This window comes from Abramis brama (genome assembly GCF_963993115.1).
Source record: "Abramis brama genome assembly, chromosome: 16".
NCBI lineage: Eukaryota > Metazoa > Chordata > Actinopteri > Cypriniformes > Leuciscidae > Abramis > Abramis brama.
In genome coordinates this window covers 15761452-15779989 of record NC_139978.1, presented here as the reverse complement: position 1 = coordinate 15779989, position 18538 = coordinate 15761452, and the positions used below count along the sequence as shown (strand labels likewise).

General features: G+C 34.8%; 1 protein-coding gene across 1 annotated transcript; it reads left to right on the top strand.

Annotated features, from left to right (window-relative positions):
* Positions 1–306: 306 nt before the first annotated feature.
* gck (glucokinase (hexokinase 4)) lies at positions 307–11025 on the top strand. Its single transcript, XM_084087758.1, has 11 exons — positions 307–442; positions 4589–4805; positions 5041–5203; positions 5808–5962; positions 6080–6199; positions 6522–6617; positions 6786–6885; positions 7074–7257; positions 9326–9481; positions 9925–10158; positions 10304–11025. The coding sequence occupies exons 2-11, from the start codon at positions 4659–4661 to the stop codon at positions 10449–10451; spliced, it is 1503 nt and encodes a 500-aa protein (XP_083943884.1). The 5' UTR covers positions 307–442; positions 4589–4658; the 3' UTR covers positions 10452–11025.
* The last annotated feature ends 7513 nt before the right edge of the window (positions 11026–18538 follow it).

The window sequence follows — 18538 nt, the reverse complement described above, 5'->3', positions numbered from 1 at the left end:
CAGTCATGATTCTGTAAGTTTAGTCATTATTTTATCATTGGGTCAGATAGCTTTAGTGGTGCAAGGAAAGCTGGTTGAGCATCATTTTGATGGTATACCTCCAACGCCGGACAAGGAATTAGTAAACTGGAATGAAAATACTGAACAACTTATTCAGGCTATACAAAACTATTTGGACTTTGGTGTTGGGACACTTGGATGATTAAAAATGGACCACACAAAGGACCATTTGGTGTGACTGACAATTGGAATATCCACAGTTGACCATGAAGAATGTTGGATAAGCTGATCGACGGTTTATGTATATATATTTTTCCATTTAATTTGAGCCATTTGCATTGAGCTGGAAATACCGAGGAAAACCTACACCTTACGCGCATTTCTCTTTGAAATGATGCGCCCATGAGGAAGACAAACCATGGACCTTCATACCATGAACAAGGTAAAGTATCTTCTTAAAATGTATGTTTAAATCTCTTCTTTTTGTGTGTGTGTGTGTGGGGGGGGGGGGGGGGGGGCAGGGGGGGGGGCAGCATTTGTTGTCTAATTAGACTATCATTGATAGTTGCTTTACCCACAATTCACTTAAATGTCCTTAACCAAAAATAAATCATACAAGTAGGTCTATAGTATACCATTTTTATATTTAAACATAAACAGATTCATATAATTTTTATGTCACAAAGTGGATATTTATTTATATACAAAGTAGCCCATATTGTCAATGGTACTTTCTTAAATCAGATTTTATTTTATTTTTTATCTACACTTACTGTAATTGCACCTGGTTTCTGTCCAAGACATTGCCTGGAATGTAGTATCAAAGCATGCTGCAATGTCCCGCGAATATCTGCTCATCTTTCGTTGATCCTCCCCCTCACGCCACAGTAGATTTCTTTGTTGTGAGATTGCTCTTATGACTGGTTCATGACCTTGGACAAACTCCATGTGTGTGATGTGTCACTCTAGCTGCATATTCAATACAGAGATTGATTACACAACACCTTTTTCAACTAAAAACGGAAAACTTTGTATGCGTTTTGGCCCTTAATTTACACAACAACGGCATTCTGGGTGCCTGAAAATGCAAACGTTTGAAAACAGGATTCAAAGTGCAAGTTTTTGAAAACGATAGTTATCGTCTCCATGTAAACTTCAAAAACGCGTATTTGAAAACGGTCATGCACATGCGTATTATGTGTTCAGTCTATAGGTGCGTAGTTTTTCTTTACAAAGTAACATCGCCAACTACTGGCCTGGCTGCAGAATACAGCGTTTTTAATCGTTTTCTCAGATGCGTGTGAATGGGGATCGTTTTGACAATGTTGTTGTCTGTATGCAAGAACGCAAATGAAAAACTTTTCCGTTTTTAGTAGCCTACATCGTTGTTTTGTAAACTTACCCTAAATGTTAAAATTAAGTGTTATTTTATGTGTTTTGCACAACATTAATATCGGGGGTGAACTGTTAGAGTTTAATGTTCTGTTATGTTAGAATTTAAAAAGGTTTCTGATATGTTTGTTTTTACGGGGTTGCCATTGTGGTGAAGAGTAGAGTTAGTGGTTAGGTTGAGAACTGCATGTTGCTTTATTTAAAAATCAATGGCTGTGTGTACTTCAGCATGGATATACTCTATTTGCTATTATAGTACATGCAGGTGTGTTTGTACTATTGTTAACTTGCAGTTAATGGTAAAATAGAGGAGTTGAAGGCACAGTATGTAAGTTTAGCTGCTAAAGGTCACTTATTCAAAACAATAACAAAGGCGTAGTTTGATGACGCCATGAATGACGTGATACCGCATATAACATGACTCTACTTGTTGCATATTGCAATAAACTAGATCGATATTAGAATATCATATTAATAAAAGTGCTGTCTGATTTACTTTTTGGGTACAAACATGTTACTCACAATAAATCAAGAAAATAAGAGATTCAAACAATAAGACTAACCGTGTTAAGCTATATAACAATGATTAGTTTTCTGTCGATAAAGGAATCCAAATTGTTGCTCACCTGTCTAATAAAACACAAAATATTAAAGTGTCTTTGGTGGTTCCATGGTTTCTACGGAAATCAGGGGTAATGCAGACACTGACATTACACTGGTTAAAATAGCTGATTTCTCTGGATTTAATCATTGTTGGAAAAATTTGGGATAAGGTAAGTACACAAGTCAACAAAATATATAAAACTGTTCTAATGGTTTCTGGATATTTTAATCCAAAATTGTTACATATTGTGCCTTTAATTAAAAAAATCAGATTTTAATGGTTTAACACAATTTAATGGTATGTTTACATGACAACAATGTACTAAAAACTAAAAAAGTTTTTTTCCGCATACAGACAACAACATTGTCAAAACGATCCCCGTTCTCAAGTATTCGCAAAAAAACTATTAAAAACGCTGTATTCTGCTGCCAGGCCAGTAGTTGGCGATGTCACTTTGTAAAGGCACGCTACACGCCTATAGACTCGTTTCTATAGTATCGTTTTCAAAAACTTAAATGTTGTCCATTTATTAAAACTGTGTCATGTAAACTGCCCCTTAGTTTCAGCTACACAAGTATTTAAGTGAAATTATAGTTTAATTTTACAATTTAATATTAAGTCGACTCAAATGGATTGTACTAAAGTGGACTGTACTCATAAATATTAGTTTTTAAACTTTGGTTTAAGGCAATCGGTTTCCTCAAATGGTTTGAGTTACCTTAACTCGTTGGGTTTGCATTCAATGCAATTTTATATCATAAAATGGAATGCCAATGAAACAGTTCAGTATAAAAACTGATTAATGATTAACTCTAACTACAGTTATCACACTCTCTCATAAAATGATTAAAATTTAACATACATTTTTCTGGAATAAGCCTAGACAACATACAGAAGCCACGGCTGTAAAAATATTATTATGCTAATAGCTGTCTGTCTTTATTACTTTAGACTCAGGACAGGTTTGCTTATAGTAATGCAGTCTAAATTTGCAATAAATAACACAAAATCTGCTCCTAGGTGATGATTCAATGCATCAGTTGTGCAACTAATAGTGTTATTTTATGTTGTGATCCAATATGAGTATTAAGATTACTGTGTGGGGAATTTTAGAATATGATTAATGCTCAGTTCTTTAGCTAAACTATTTAAAGCATTTGAATCCAAGAATAGATGATAAATGTCCAAAAATAAAGTTTGTTTGCACTGATAAGCACCTTTCGCAATGTTAGTATATTGTGACCGTAACTTGGTGTGGGAGTTCAGGGGGTTTGACCAGAGTACATGTCTTTTAAGGTCTTGACACACATAATTGTTTAAGTGTGTGTGTGTGTGTGTGTGTTACTTTATGTAACTAACATGAAGACTTTATCTAACATACACTACAAAGCCAAAGTCATGTGGCTTTTTATATGGATCTTGCTTTGTCGTGCTGGAACAGAAAAAGGCTTTCCACAAACCGTGGCAATAAAGTTTGAACACTGAAGCACATAGTTCCTTATAATGTAATTTTATGATGTGGCATTATGATTTTTCTAGGGTTTTTCTCAAATGTGGGCCACGTAGTGTACACTATCAACGCACTCATGTTATCAGCCGTCAGCACAAAACTCACCAGAGCTCCAGAGCCACATTTTCTAAACCGCAGTTCTATAAAACTTATACTAAATTATTGATGTAATTGTGCAATAAAATTGAAACATCTTTCTCTTGGCTTTTTTTTTTTTTTTACTTCCATCAAGTTTAAAATAAACTTAGCATTGATAAAATGTCAAAAAAAAAGTAAATGTTATTTTTAAAATGTTTGTTTATGCTTTTGGAGTAATTTAGGATCTTTCTGTAATCACGTAATCACTGTAATCTTTCTGTAAGATATATCTGAATTTTAACAGATTTGAACATAATCAAGGGGTTTTTTATTTATTTATTTTTTTAACCCGTCTGACCACTTAGGTAACATTTAGAGTGTAATAAACTTTTAGATTTTTGGACTTTGCCTCAGATCACATTCCTGCAGACCTATTTCAGGATAAATGTTTGCCCTGTGCAAACTAAGTCATCTATATTTATCAAGGGTTTAAGTTCAGTAGCTATTTTTGAATTTAACCTAAATGCCGTAAAAAAACAAACAAAAGAAACACTGCTATTACACTACATATGATAAATCAATCTAATATAATATAATATAGAAAATATAATATAGGCAAACATTTCTGCAAGCTCAAATGTCTGTTATAGCACACATACAAAGATGAAAACATGCCTGCTTTAGTGCATCCCAGTATAATTTCCTTTGATTATATATATATATTTCCTTTGATTATATATATAGGCCTATATATATAATAGTAAAATATTAATATGTTTGCTTTTATTTCATACATATTTATTCAAATTGTAGACATCGTATTAATTGTATCAATCACAATTTGAACTTCTCAGGTCATGTTCACTGTGAAGCACATGATCACATGTGTGGCCTTGACAGCTAGGTTGCCAAGGTGATGGTTGAGATTAAATGTGTATGTGTGTGTGTTTGATCAGGTGTGTGTGTGTGTGTGTGTGTGTGTGTGTGTGTGTGTATGTGTACAGAGGGCAATGATCTCTTTGACCACACCTCTCCACCTCCTTCACCGGAGCATAAAAACAGCTGAGCATCTCCATGCACCTCACACACATTCAAACTTTAGCAAATCAACGCTCATCCTACACTTGTTTGGAAAGACTTGCAAAGATGCCGTGTCTTACTTCAGCTCGTAGGCAGAGGATACCGAGTGACTTTGAGTCAGTACTGAAGAGACTTCTCATGGTAAGAGACTTGACTTTAAGGGTGCCCAAATAATGGGAATGATAATACCTGCTAATTCCGGTTCATTGGCACTACTGTGATTGTTACAAACACATTTGAGATCATCTTAATCATATGTTAATATCAAATTATGTATTCTCAGAAAAAACTATCGTCAAAAACTATTCACTTATTTGAATCTCTCTCTCTCTCTCTCTCTCTCTCTCTCTCTCTCTCTCTCTGACATATTCTCCAGGTGGACCAAATTCTGTCTGAATTCCTTCTGAGTAAAGAAGACCTAGAGGAAGTGATGAGAAGAATGCGAAGAGAGATGGAGAGGGGACTGCGTGTGGAGACACATGATGAAGCCAGCGTCAAAATGTTGCCCACTTATGTCCGCTCCACACCTGAAGGCTCTGGTAAGAGCTCTAAATACAAGTTCTAAATACAAAATAGTCAAATGAAACAAAAAAGTGCTGTATTTATTTATTTATTTATTTATTTATTTTGGTGGTTGAGTAGCATAATATGCTGCATTTTATAATTTAATATTTTATGTCATTTTTTATGTTTTATGTTGCATCAGACATTTGATGCTGTTATCAAGCACATCAGCTTTAAGGGACGGTTTGTCATCTAATGATTCTGTCATAATTTGCTCGCCCTTATTTCCAAATCTTTATGATTTTCTTTATTTACAAAAGAAGATATTTTATGGTTTACCCATATTCTTCAAAATATCTTTTTTTGTGTGTTCAGCTGAAGAAAGAAATTCATACAGGTTTAGAACAACTTGTATGCAAAAATTAAGAATTTTCAATTTTGGGTCATCTATCCCTGCATGAAGTAAATATATTGTTATTTGATGAGTTTAATCATTATCAGTTTCTTTTAGGTTCATTTATGTAATAACAGAAGGGGTACATTGACGAAAAGTGTAAATATATTGTCTTTTTCTGGAACCTGATGTTGATCCGCATGACTCATAATATTGCTGATGTTGATTCATGTGACTCATCTCAGAAGTGGGTGATTTCCTGGCACTTGATCTTGGAGGGACAAACTTCCGAGTGATGCTGGTGAAAGTGGGTGAGGATGAAGAGCGAGGCTGGAAGGTGGAGACCAAGAATCACATGTACTCCATCCCTGAAGACGCAATGACCGGCACAGCTGAAATGGTGAGATATTAAAAAGGTCAAACACTCTGTAGCCTATACATGCAATATAGACATACACATATTCTGACATTTTAGTCTCCTCCGTCTCAGTTTGTACCCCATTTTCTCTCCATAAAGTTGTTTGACTACATTGCCGAGTGCATATCTGACTTCCTGGACAAACATAATCTGAAACATAAGAAGCTTCCACTGGGATTCACCTTCTCTTTTCCAGTCCGTCATGAGGATTTGGACAAGGTCAGTGTCTGCATTCATTCTGCAACCACTTAAAGTCAGCATGAAATGGAAGTTGCGATAATATTTCCTTCTCTATTGTGATGTATATCCGAGTGAAATGGCTTCTCGAACAAGAATAAATGTAGGGCGGGACTAGATTTTGTCTATTGGGAATTGATTGGATGGTTGTGGTTTGCTATTGCTGTGATGTCATGTGAGTGACAGGTTGTCCCGCCCTCTCATCGCTAAACACATCATCATTGAAAAGAAGAGATGGAATTTTGCATTTTAATGTGGACGTGTTTCGTTGTGTAACATATTATTTTTGTTTATATTGTAATAGGGCATTCTGCTTAACTGGACTAAAGGCTTCAAGGCCTCTGGCGCTGAGGGCAATAACATTGTGGGTCTACTGAGAGATGCCATTAAAAGGAGAGGGGTTAGTATGCATGAGTTACCTAAAAATTTCCAGCACAAATTCTGTTCTGGGATCTTGTTTAACTAGTAATGGAAAGCTGCTCTCAAACTAAAAGTACATTAGACATCTTAAAAGCTTATAATAAACGGCTTAAATGGCTGTCCTATAAAAGTGATCGATTTTTTTTAGGACTTTGAAATGGATGTGGTAGCCATGGTGAATGACACAGTAGCCACCATGATATCCTGCTACTATGAAGACCGCAGCTGTGAAGTTGGCATGATAGTAGGTAAGAGAGTGACCGCACACACTTAGACCCATGTAAATATAATTAGAGCTTGGACATAAACTTTATAACAGGAAGATGAGATATTTGAACAGCCATTCCGGGAAAAAACAGCATGGCTATAAAGCAGTATGCCTGAAGCTTTTAGTCTAATGTTTTTTTGTTGTTTTCATTTTTTCATGGATTCTCAGGTACAGGCTGTAATGCGTGTTATATGGAGGAGATGCGTAAGGTGGAGCTGGTGGAAGGAGAGGAGGGGAGGATGTGTGTGAACACGGAGTGGGGAGCGTTCGGGGACAACGGTGAACTGGAGGACTTCCGCTTGGAATACGATCGGGTTATTGATGAGACGTCACTAAACCCTGGACATCAGCTGTGAGTGATCTCGAACAATTCTGGACAAATTGGTATTTAAATCTGGAAATGAACAAAAATAAATAAATAAAAACAAAGGAGTGTTATGAGGTAAAATGAATAGACAGAAAAAGGAAATTCTTAAATATGTTCTATTTATTTATTCCACTGAAGCACAATATGCTCTTTAGAACATGATATAATGATATAATATGTCATAATATTTATAAAAATGTAAAATAAAAGCCACGGAGACCATGTTGGTAATCTGAAATTCAAATTCATATTTAAAACTGGAAATAACCAAAGTTACATTTTCTTTTACAATTTCAAAACAAAGGAAGGTTAGGGGATAAAAAGAATATGAAATATGTCCTAAATATTTCTCCACTATTTATTACTTCCATTGAAGCACAAGATGCTCTTTAGAACATGAGATAATTATATAATATATCATAAACAATTGACTGTATTATAAATTTTTTTAAATATAAGCCACTAAGACCACTTTGATATTCTGGAATTCTAATTTCTTAAATATTTCTCAATATTTCTTAAATATTATATATATATATATATATATATATATATATATATATATATTTGTATATATATATATATATATAATATGTATAATGATATAATATGTCATAATTTTTACTAAATTATAAAAATGTAAAAAATAAGTCACTGAGACCACATTGATAATCAGAAATTCAAATTCATATTTAAATCTGAAAATAAACAAAGTTACATTTTTTACAATTACAAACAAAGTAAGGTTAAAAAAAATAAAAAATAAGGAAGATTATGAGATAAAACTATATTTAATATATATATATATATATATATATATAAATATTTCTGCACAAGTTATTGCTTCCATTGAGGCACAAGATGTTCTTTAGAACATGATAAAGTGATATGTCATAAAAATAATAAGATTAAAAAAATTTCTTATTTATTTCTTATATATTTCTTAAATATTTCTTAAATATTTCTGCACTATTCATTGCTTCCATTGAAGCACATGAGATAATGAAATAAGAGAAGCATTTTTACTGATCTCAGACTTTTGGGTCCCACTCTATATATACCAAGTTCTGACATGAAACTCTATATGGCGCAGGCTGATAGGTCCTTAACTCATTTGGAAGTGATCGCATCACCATCTGCATAGCGGAGCTGATTGGTTGCTGTTGCATCAGAGGCCAATAAGCTGCGACTCAACGTTCAAATACTGGTAGTGTTGCTGTTAGCAGTCTGCAGCGTGCTTTCAGAAACCCTCCCCCTTCCCCAGCTCCACCTGTATAAATCTGCTACAGGGCGGGAGGTTATGTATTCAAGTTCAGAACACAACTAACAATTAAGTTTAATTTAAACATAAACTAGTATTCACAAAAATGTAGAGCTATGCATCTTTTTTTTTTATATTTGAAATGCAATTTTGATCTAAAAAAAAATCATCGCAGGAACATGTTATTTCAGCTATGAAATAAATATTTAATGCATGATATTTTGTTGACAAGACATCAGTCTATGCTATGATTTTGCATATATATCAAACAACTTTGCGTTATATTCAAAGATACATGCACAATTTCCTCAGATATCTTATTGTAACTACACACTTTTTGAGCATCAGTTTGACCAGTGGCCAAATCTGAAACGCAGATGTCCTTACATGCTTCCAAATTCATGAAGAGCTTAGTTAGATCAGCAGCCTGGAGCTCTTATGTGGTCTCCAGGTGACAAGGGTTGTTTTTCTGTACATGTGGAGACACTGACGGTAGCCACGTCAGTGCTGGAATACACACGGCTGGATTAATGGCCAGGGAAGGAGATCATTAGTGAAGCTGCTCGCTTAATGGGTATTTACAGTGTACGTTAGAAGATACAGTGGAGCTCAATGGGCTGCTACTGTGTCCATGTCACTTTAGGCCATTTGTATTTCTTGATTATCCTCAGGCTTCTATCATTCACTTTTTTATTTTTGCTGCTGAACTTGAGCCACTTGATATTGATGACAGTTGTCAATGTTTTGTCAATGCTGATCTAATATGCACACATTCTTCTCTCATATCTCTAGGTTTGAGAAGCTGATTGGTGGGAAGTATATGGGGGAGCTTGTGCGTCTTGTGCTGCTAAAACTAGTGAATGAAGATCTGCTGTTTAACGGCGAAGCCTCAGACCTGTTGAAAACACGTGGAGCTTTTGAAACTCGCTTTGTCTCCCAGATTGAGAGGTAGGATTGAACTGCTGATCATAAAAAGAGAGATTTTTATATTTAAACATTCCTAAATCAAGATACATTTACTTGAAAAGCAAAATGACTTAAGACATTAGGTTTTGTTTTCTGAAATAAAGCAAGTTTTAGAATCTCTAACAGTCCTTGTGAAGAAGAACACTTAATTGTATTGAATGTGCACTTGTAGTATACTTAAAAACAACTTAAAGATCACTGACCTGTACCACCTGACCACTGCTGATTTAGTGATTGCTATCAGGATGTGAAGAGACTTTCAAGCAGCATAACAAAAACATGTTTCTGGAACAAATCACTTTCCCTGACTTTAAGTGTTCAAAAACAATACATTCAGTTCGCACTTAAGTATCTTTTTCAAAGTATATTATATCTTTAAATCATGAATGAAAAGATTATAATATTCATTTTATTTTTCATTTCAGTGACACAGGGGACAGAAAGCAGATTTATAACATCCTAAGTTCACTGGGAATCTTGCCGTCCGAGCTGGACTGTGACATCGTGCGTCTGGCATGCGAGAGTGTGTCTACGCGAGCCGCACACATGTGCGGAGCCGGACTCGCTGGCGTCATCAACCAAATGAGGGAACGCCGTTGTCAAGAGGAACTGAAGATCACTGTGGGAGTCGATGGCTCTGTCTACAAACTACATCCTTGGTGAGTACAAGAGGAGAGAGAGGCAAGGCAAACAAAGATAAATGAGGGGGAAATTAAGAGGAAGCAGTTTGACATGATGAGTAAGGGATATAAACACAATTAAAATGTGTGTTTCCTGCTTTGACCTTCCAAATCTTCCATTCAGTTTCAAGGAGAGGTTCCATAAGCTTGTGTGGGAAATGACTCCCCACTGCAAAATTACCTTCATCCAATCAGAAGAAGGGAGCGGTCGTGGCGCGGCTCTGATTTCTGCTGTGGCGTGCAAGATGGCCGCCTGCATGCTGACACCATGAGAAACCACACCATTCGTCTTTGTCAGGTGGAACTGTAGAATCACCACTGACCCGCAATGTTAAAGCGGTCACCGAAAGCCTTCCTTATGGTGAAAGTGCTTTTCTCCTTTCGAACATTGCATTGCGGATGTGAAGTGGGCGGCTACAGTGTTGTTTGGCAACATCTATTAACCACGTGCATACCCCACACTGAAATATTTAACATAGGCTATGTATCATTTAAAGCCATTAAGCCAGATATTTACAGTTAAATGTGCTTTTAGACACAACATACATTGTTTATTATCGCTATTGTCCTGAGCACATTCAGGTAACGTCACATATATTGCACCTTCATGGTTGTTTTGGAGGTTAGGAGAGAAGCGGAGGAAACTAGATGTGATTGTATATAAATGAACTGTTCAGGTCCAGCAAGGTAATTGTGCACTTTTTATTGTTTGTTTTATTTATGAACTATTAAATTATGTTTATATTCAGTGGTAATCAGAACTGTTAAATTATTTGATGCAGGACTTTAATATACTTTGTACATGTGAAAATGATTAATTATTGTAAATAAAGCTGTTGTACCATTGACTGATGCACTCAATTGCTGTTTTTTAGAGGTCTGTAATCCAAGTGAAGTTTACATGAACATTACACTCAAAGATAAAAAAAAGTTTGAAAAGAAATGTATCACAATAAATTAAATTATCTATCCTGATCCAGCCTTTTATGGGGAACAAGAAGACTAAAGCCCCCTCTTGAGTGTGTGAAATGTAATCCATCTTGTTATTGGTGGAGCAAATTTTTTTTTATTCTATTTTTTAACTAAATTATAATATGAAAAGGGCCCTTGGTTTAAAATAAAATGGAAACACTTTAAAATAAGGTTGATTAGTTAACATTAGTCAATGTATTAACTAACATGAACTAACAATGAGCAATACATTTGTTACAGTATATATTTATTAATCTTAGTTAATGGAAATACAGCTGTTTGTTCATTTCACAGTGCATTGTGAACTAAGCATGTTAACTAAGGTAGTTAACCAATGTTAACTAATGAACCTTATTGTAAAGTGTTACCAATAAAATAAAATGCACTTCTGCGTCATCACAAGATAATTTCAGTGATTCTCACTAGAAGATTTTATAAATGCTAGATTAAATTAGTTTTTATCATTGCACATCATGGATCAGGAATCTTTTGCAGTGACATGTTAAGGAAAGTGTTGTGGAGGTGTAAAAACTACCGACGTTAACCACTTATAAGGCAAGCTATACTTGTTAACTATTTAACTATATTTAATGAAATTACAATAATCATAACATCTGCTGGCTGGTCGTGTCTGATAAATCTGCTGTCGAAAAAGCTGAATAAAAACTCTATTATATACAAATATATAATATAACTATTATTTTTATTTAAATTTATAATTTATGATTAAAGCAATAAAGTCTTGCATACCGTTTTGGATTAGAACTTTATAACAGGTGTGGCAAATCAGATCCTCCCTCGATTGATCATAGACCTGTCCTACAAATACAAAACCTTTACTAATTGAAAGAAAACAAGTTGACAAAAAGATTGAATCCAATATTTGGTGATAATACAGCATAACAAGAGATTTATATGTTTTTTTAATTGTTGTTGCTGTTGGCCAGTCATTTTTAACACCATGTGTGACTTTGTTCCATTTTGTGCAAAATTAAAGAGTTTCAAAACAAACTTCCTGGTTAGACATTAAAGCATGCTAGTGTGGTAAATAGTGCAAACTGTTTCCATATTTTGTTGAATATTGACAAATATATCCATAAATAATGCTTTTTTTCACTCAATGAGGCCTAATCAATCAGTTCCAGAAAGAAATAGGCTACAGAACCTGTCCTAATTGAAAGAAACCAAGTTGACAAAAAGATTGAACCCAATATTTGGTAATAAGAATTCAGGTGGATGACTCGTGAAGTGATGTGTTACTGCCACCTGGTGCTTCTTAAGTATAAATATTTGTATTCATACATAGAGGCCTCATTAGAGGCTGTTTCTATGGGCCATGCGCAAGTCATCCGCCATATTGGAACAGTCAAAGCCGTTCAGTCAACACTCGAGAGCAAGCTTGACTGTGCGTCTGCAACCTAGGTATACGCATGTTTGAATATCTATACCTGCAATAGACTTCAGCGGGTGGTTTTGCTAAACTAATACAATACAACAAGACAACGACATTGGCCAACTGCCCAGGGCAGCATCTTGACGGAGGCGGCACATGGCGCCCGTGAAAAAAAAGAAAAAAAAAGAAAAAGGAATTGTATCCGCTCAGAATCAGGGTTTAACCGCTCATTTGCACACCACATCAATGATATAATTTTACCATGTGTGTCAATTAACCTGGATGGGACTAGGAGTGTGCGATTGGAGAAGTACTCCCACCTCAGGGCGGAGACCTGCAAAACATGCAAAAAATAAAGGAATAGCCTGCAGCTATCACTCATCTCGTTATGCAACGCTATCTCACAACCAATTCGTACGAATTCGTACGAGTGATTAAATGGTGGCTAATTCGTATGACCTCATTCGTATGAATTCGTACGATTTGTCTAAACCCACGTGATGGGTAGGTTTAGGGGCGGGGTCAGGGGTAGGTCACTCGTACAAATTCATATGAATTTGGCAATTCGTAAAATAATTCTGATTTAGCAAAAACCGTACGAATTCGTACGAGTGAGGTCGTATAAATTCGTACGAATTGCCGCGAGATCGGGATGCGTTATGAGTATAATATTATGCATATAATAAAATAGGCTTAAAATCACATACGTTATACTATATGTTGGCAATGGCAATGCTATTACACATATTACACAACAAAATTCCTTTTTCTGCCTAACTAGCTAATGGGTGACTAAAAGGTGGTCGCCCAGGGCGCCAAATGAGCTACAATAAATTATATTATGAAAATCATATCAGCCATGGTAGACACACTATTCCATGCACTTCTTTTACAAGAGAAGGGACACAATCAAAAGATGTGATTGATGAGACCACTGTTCAAGTTTCAAACTAGTTGTTCCAGATTTTAAAATCTCGACCCTTTCAGAAACATTCTCTGGCCCATACACTTACCAACACACTGTGCTAACATCACTCTGTACATTTTGTGAGCTTTAACCCCTTCTTTCATTTTTATGATACATTGCTAAACATCTGAAGAAATTGAAAAAGAAGCTTGTTGCCCAAGACATACAAGTGCAGGCAGGCTGCTACATTTAGCAATGCAAAATGCAATCTTCAGCGTGGGAGAACCGGTAATTTTGGCTTTACATAATATTGCTATGAGTGTATGATCACGTCACTGAAAGTAAAAGCCTGTGGCCATGGGCCGTTTCTTACTCTTCCATTTCTGCTTTTCTCTGATGTCAGACCATCAAAAGCAGAACTGTGATTATGAGGTAAATTGATGTAATGGGCAACTTGCAAAAATAATTCACCCTCTGCATGATGGTGTACACAGTGTGTCATAATCAATTGTTTGATGTCTCTGTGAATCATTTTTGTATTAAATTGCAGAATCAAAAATATGTTATAGTGTCACTGTCAAGGAAAAACTTCATTATTGTTTGATCTCAGACTAATTATTGTGGGGAACAAATTTAATAAACAAAAATGTAATTGTTTAATTCTCCCTCCAATATTATTTTATATCAAATAAAATGTAAAATGACTGTACATCAATGGCGCTGTTCATAATATTAATTTAATATATCAATATTTTGTAAATAACTGTAGTATTTATTGTTAGTAATATAGTTTTTTTTTTTTTTTTTTTTTTTAAGAGCAAGCTTTAGGTGCAACAGTTTTACACAATATGCAACAGAGGGTTCCTGGAACTAGATGGCAGTGTAACACAATATAAACCATAATTGTATCAGAGTATTTAACCCGTTCAAACTGTGCGACTATTGGAATGGACATCACATGGTTTTTGATTTTATGTTTTTATAATATGAGTACTGCCTGGTCACTGATTGGTCCCTGGTCAACCAATCACAAAGAAAGTATGACCCATAACTTAATCTGATTGAACTTTGAGGCATCACAAAAGACATGTGGTTAACCAACTAGACAGGAGAAGGAGGAGCTCCTTTTTTTACCTTTTATATGCAAATTTATGTTCATGGTAGCATCATCAACTTACACCTATTATTAGCTAAATTGTATCAAGTGATAATATTCAAAGTTAATTTAAAGATCTTTTAGAGCTGTAGAACACAGGATTTATTAAAAGTGTGATGTCAATTGCAATAATAGACATTAGGTTTTAATAAAATGAATTATTAATATTTTAATCTGATTTTATGCCTTCAATGTTGTGATCATAAACTGTCATTGGGTTTTTCATTAGTTTTAGTGAAAAACAGAAACAGTGAATGTGAAATGAGTGAATACACAGTAAAACACACACACACACACTGATGCCTTGATGCTATATGCACACACCATCATATATTTATCAAAACCAGCAACAAACACACCCACAAACACAGACATATACACACATAATCTAATTCACCCACTGCAAACAACAAAAAGAATCAAACAAGTTTTTTTGAGACTTCATCCTGTCATCTTCCCTTTTTACAAATTTTTACAGTTTTTTTTCGATTGCTAAACGACAGTGAGCACAACTGGAGCTACATGTGCAAAACTCTAACTACAGTCTGCACTACCAACAGTCACCTGAGCTAAACAGTTCACATCACCTGCAAAACTCATTCAGAGCAACACAACCCACATGGAAAGAACCTATATGAGGATATATGCGCATATATGAAACCTATATGCAGTTTATATGCACATATATGATAATATATATGCTGCATATATGCGTATATATGCCACATATAGGCAAAATTAAGGTGCATATATGTGCATATACAGGCCATATAGGTCTCCTGTATTGCTTCTTTATATCCACATATAAGCCCTATATGTACATACAAGATATGTCTCCATATAGCTCATGGCAGGATGGTCATTTTGTAGCTCATATCTCACTTTGGCAACTGTCATACATGATGCCTAGCTCAGATAGGCACATCTATCAATTCAAAGCTCACGGAGCTGAGAAGATCAAAAAGATAAATTGTTTTTTTTGTTTGTTTTTTTCTGTTCAGTTTTTTGTCTTATTTTTGTTCTTGTACTATTTGATTGTTCGTAAATAAATAATGCAAATTTCTACATTTTGGCCTTTTATTTATGTTGCCTACTAGCTATGGATTTTAATAATTTAAATATGTGTGCATATATGTACCTATATAGGTATATGTATATATGTACACATATATGTACATATATGTGTACATGTACACATATGTGCATATATGTACATATAATATAGGAAAACGGCCAATTTTATATATGTCACATATATTAAAAACCTATATCAAAACCTATATTAAAACATATATGTTTATATAGGTTATTTCCATGTGGGAACTCTTACAGTTTTTTTCGATTGCTAAACGACAGTGAGCACAACTGGAGCTACATGTGCAAAACTCTAACTACAGTCTGCACTACCAACAGTCACCTGAGCTAAACAGTTCACATCACCTGCAAAACTCACTCCAAGCAACACAACTCTTAACACATGGCTCAAAACAGGCTCAGTGCAGCCAAACACTATGCACAACCCTCACTGAGATAACACACACTGTCACTCAGAACACACTGAGAGTAAAAACACTAGCATCAAACACCAATACAGAAAATACAAACTTTTCATCTTTACAGTTTGAACAATTTCAGTGACTTCATACAAAGCAATATTTTCTTCAAAGAAAAGAGTGACATTCTTTCACATGATTTATTTAAATTTTTAGAACATAATTCTTTAAGGTAAATGAAAATTAGCAGTTTGCTTCAATAGTCTGTAGTAAATTACGGAATTACAGTAATGAGAAAAAAAAGGTAGAAACTAAAAGTACATACTGTAATTCAAACAAATAATTGAGGGGCTAATCCTGCCTCTCTCTAGCATCAGGCCACAGGTTTTCATCAACATCACATCTAATGTTCTCTCTTGCCATTCTGGAGGCAAGAGTCTGACACAGAATCTGACACAGAACCTTCTGGAGTGCCTTATCCATCCCTGGCAGTCCTGTCCTCACATCCGGCACGCATGGCTTCCAAAAGAGACATTTGGTCATGTGGGTGGTGACCAAACACTTTCCACCTCCACCCATACAGAAAAAAAAATATTGAAATATATTTTATGTAAAGTGTCGAAAATATATGTGGCATATATTCCAAATACATTGAAATATATTTGCATTGTTGGTCACTTATATTTATCATTTTGAAATATATTATGAAATATAACAAAAATATATGATGTTACAGTAAGTGTGAAATATATTTACATATATTTAACTAAAATATATTTATTGGGCCAATTTCGAATATTTGCATATATTCCAAAAATATATTTCAAATATATTTATTTTGTGTATGGGAGCCTTTCAGCTGAAATTGCAATCAGCAGTGTTTGAAAGGCACAAGGCTGAAATCTATTCTGTTTTGAATGTGTGGTTCACAGTTTTGACAGCAGTGTGTTAGCATTTGAACAAAGTGCTGTAAATCCACAGTGTTGTGCAGGTTGTGGTTAAAGTCATGGGATAAGTGTGTAGAGTTTTGAAAACTGTGTTCAAGCAATGAAAAACGAACTAGAGTTTGGTCCACATGAACTGCTGCTGTGCAGACTGTAGTTAGAGTTTTGCACATGTGACTCCAGTTGTGCCCACTGTCGTTTACCAATCGAAAAAAACTGTATTGCATTGCTCATTGTTACAGTGTGTTATTTTCAAAATATTCAGTGCTGGTTCACATGCTGTGTTTAAACTTTAGTTCATAAGTGAGTTTTTTTCTCTCAGTGGAATTCAGGTGTGAAGGTGTGCTTTTTGAATGTGCTTTTTGAAAAATTACACCCCAAAATAAAAAGTCTTCCATTATTTACTCACCCTCATGTTTTTTTCCAGAGGTGGACAGTAGTGAAGTATTTTTACTTTACTCAAGTAAAATTTTCAAGTTTTCTGTAGGCTACTGAGTGTTTTTCTTTGGAAATCTTTTACTTCACTACATTCCAAAGCATATGTTGTAGCTACTTTTTACTGCACTACATTTCATAAATAAAAGTCCATGGTCCATTTTTTTTATTTCTTTTTTTTTTTTTTACCCTTACTGAGTACAGTTGAGACACTTTTTGCGTTTTGATACTGAAAAGAAGTGAATATCCACATGACATGCCACATGACATTTCATTAGCTTGTAGACTAAGATATTATCAATCAATAATACCCACAAGTAGTTTATATTTTCCACAATTAGCTCATAAAAATAAGGTGCTTTTTGTCTCAACTTTGTCTCAACTGTACCCATATGTGGTACAACTGAGACAGTGCCATGGTACTGTTGAGACACCCATGTTTAATGATGTAAAGGTAACTAACCATTCATTGTAAATATAAAAAATAAAGACAAATAAAGAAAATAACAATTGGCAACATTTTTGTTTATTCATCCATTTATATTCATTAATTTTATTTAAATTAGCACTGGCTAAAATTTATAAAGCAGGAACAAGATATGAAACAATAGGCCTATTTATTAATAATACACAGTTTAAATATCAAATTTTATTTTCATTTGCGTCCTATGCTGGCTAATTACGACGTTTAACCTGTTAGCATAACACTGAACAACTAAACAGTGTGTGACCTAATAGAACTCTATCGGGGGTACAGTAGATACACGTGTCTCAACTGTCCCCCGCTGGCCCACATTTCTCTAGATTTTGCAATTACCTTGCATGACACAATACCATGAAATATGCCAGTTTTTAGGGCACAGAATAACGTTTGTGGTGATACAGTTACGTTTAACAGTCACATAAGGATAATAAGCTATTCATTGTGGAGAGTGCATGGTGAAGTGAACGTCATACCTTAGAAAAAAAAAACTTTTCCGATATCTTCGGATCGGAGATGCGTTGTTCAAATTTCCCACGATCAAAGAGGACACTAATACGCATGTGCACAGCAAAAAT

Bases quoted from the DNA above. Each gene is read 5' to 3' on its own strand.
- gck (XM_084087758.1), top strand. From the start codon at position 4,659: ATGCACCTCACACACATTCAAACTTTAGCAAATCAACGCTCATCCTAC. The intron at 4,806-5,040 runs GTAAGAGACTTG...CATATTCTCCAG, and splicing joins TACTGAAGAGACTTCTCATG to GTGGACCAAATTCTGTCTGA. The intron at 6,200-6,521 runs GTCAGTGTCTGC...ATATTGTAATAG, and splicing joins GTCATGAGGATTTGGACAAG to GGCATTCTGCTTAACTGGAC.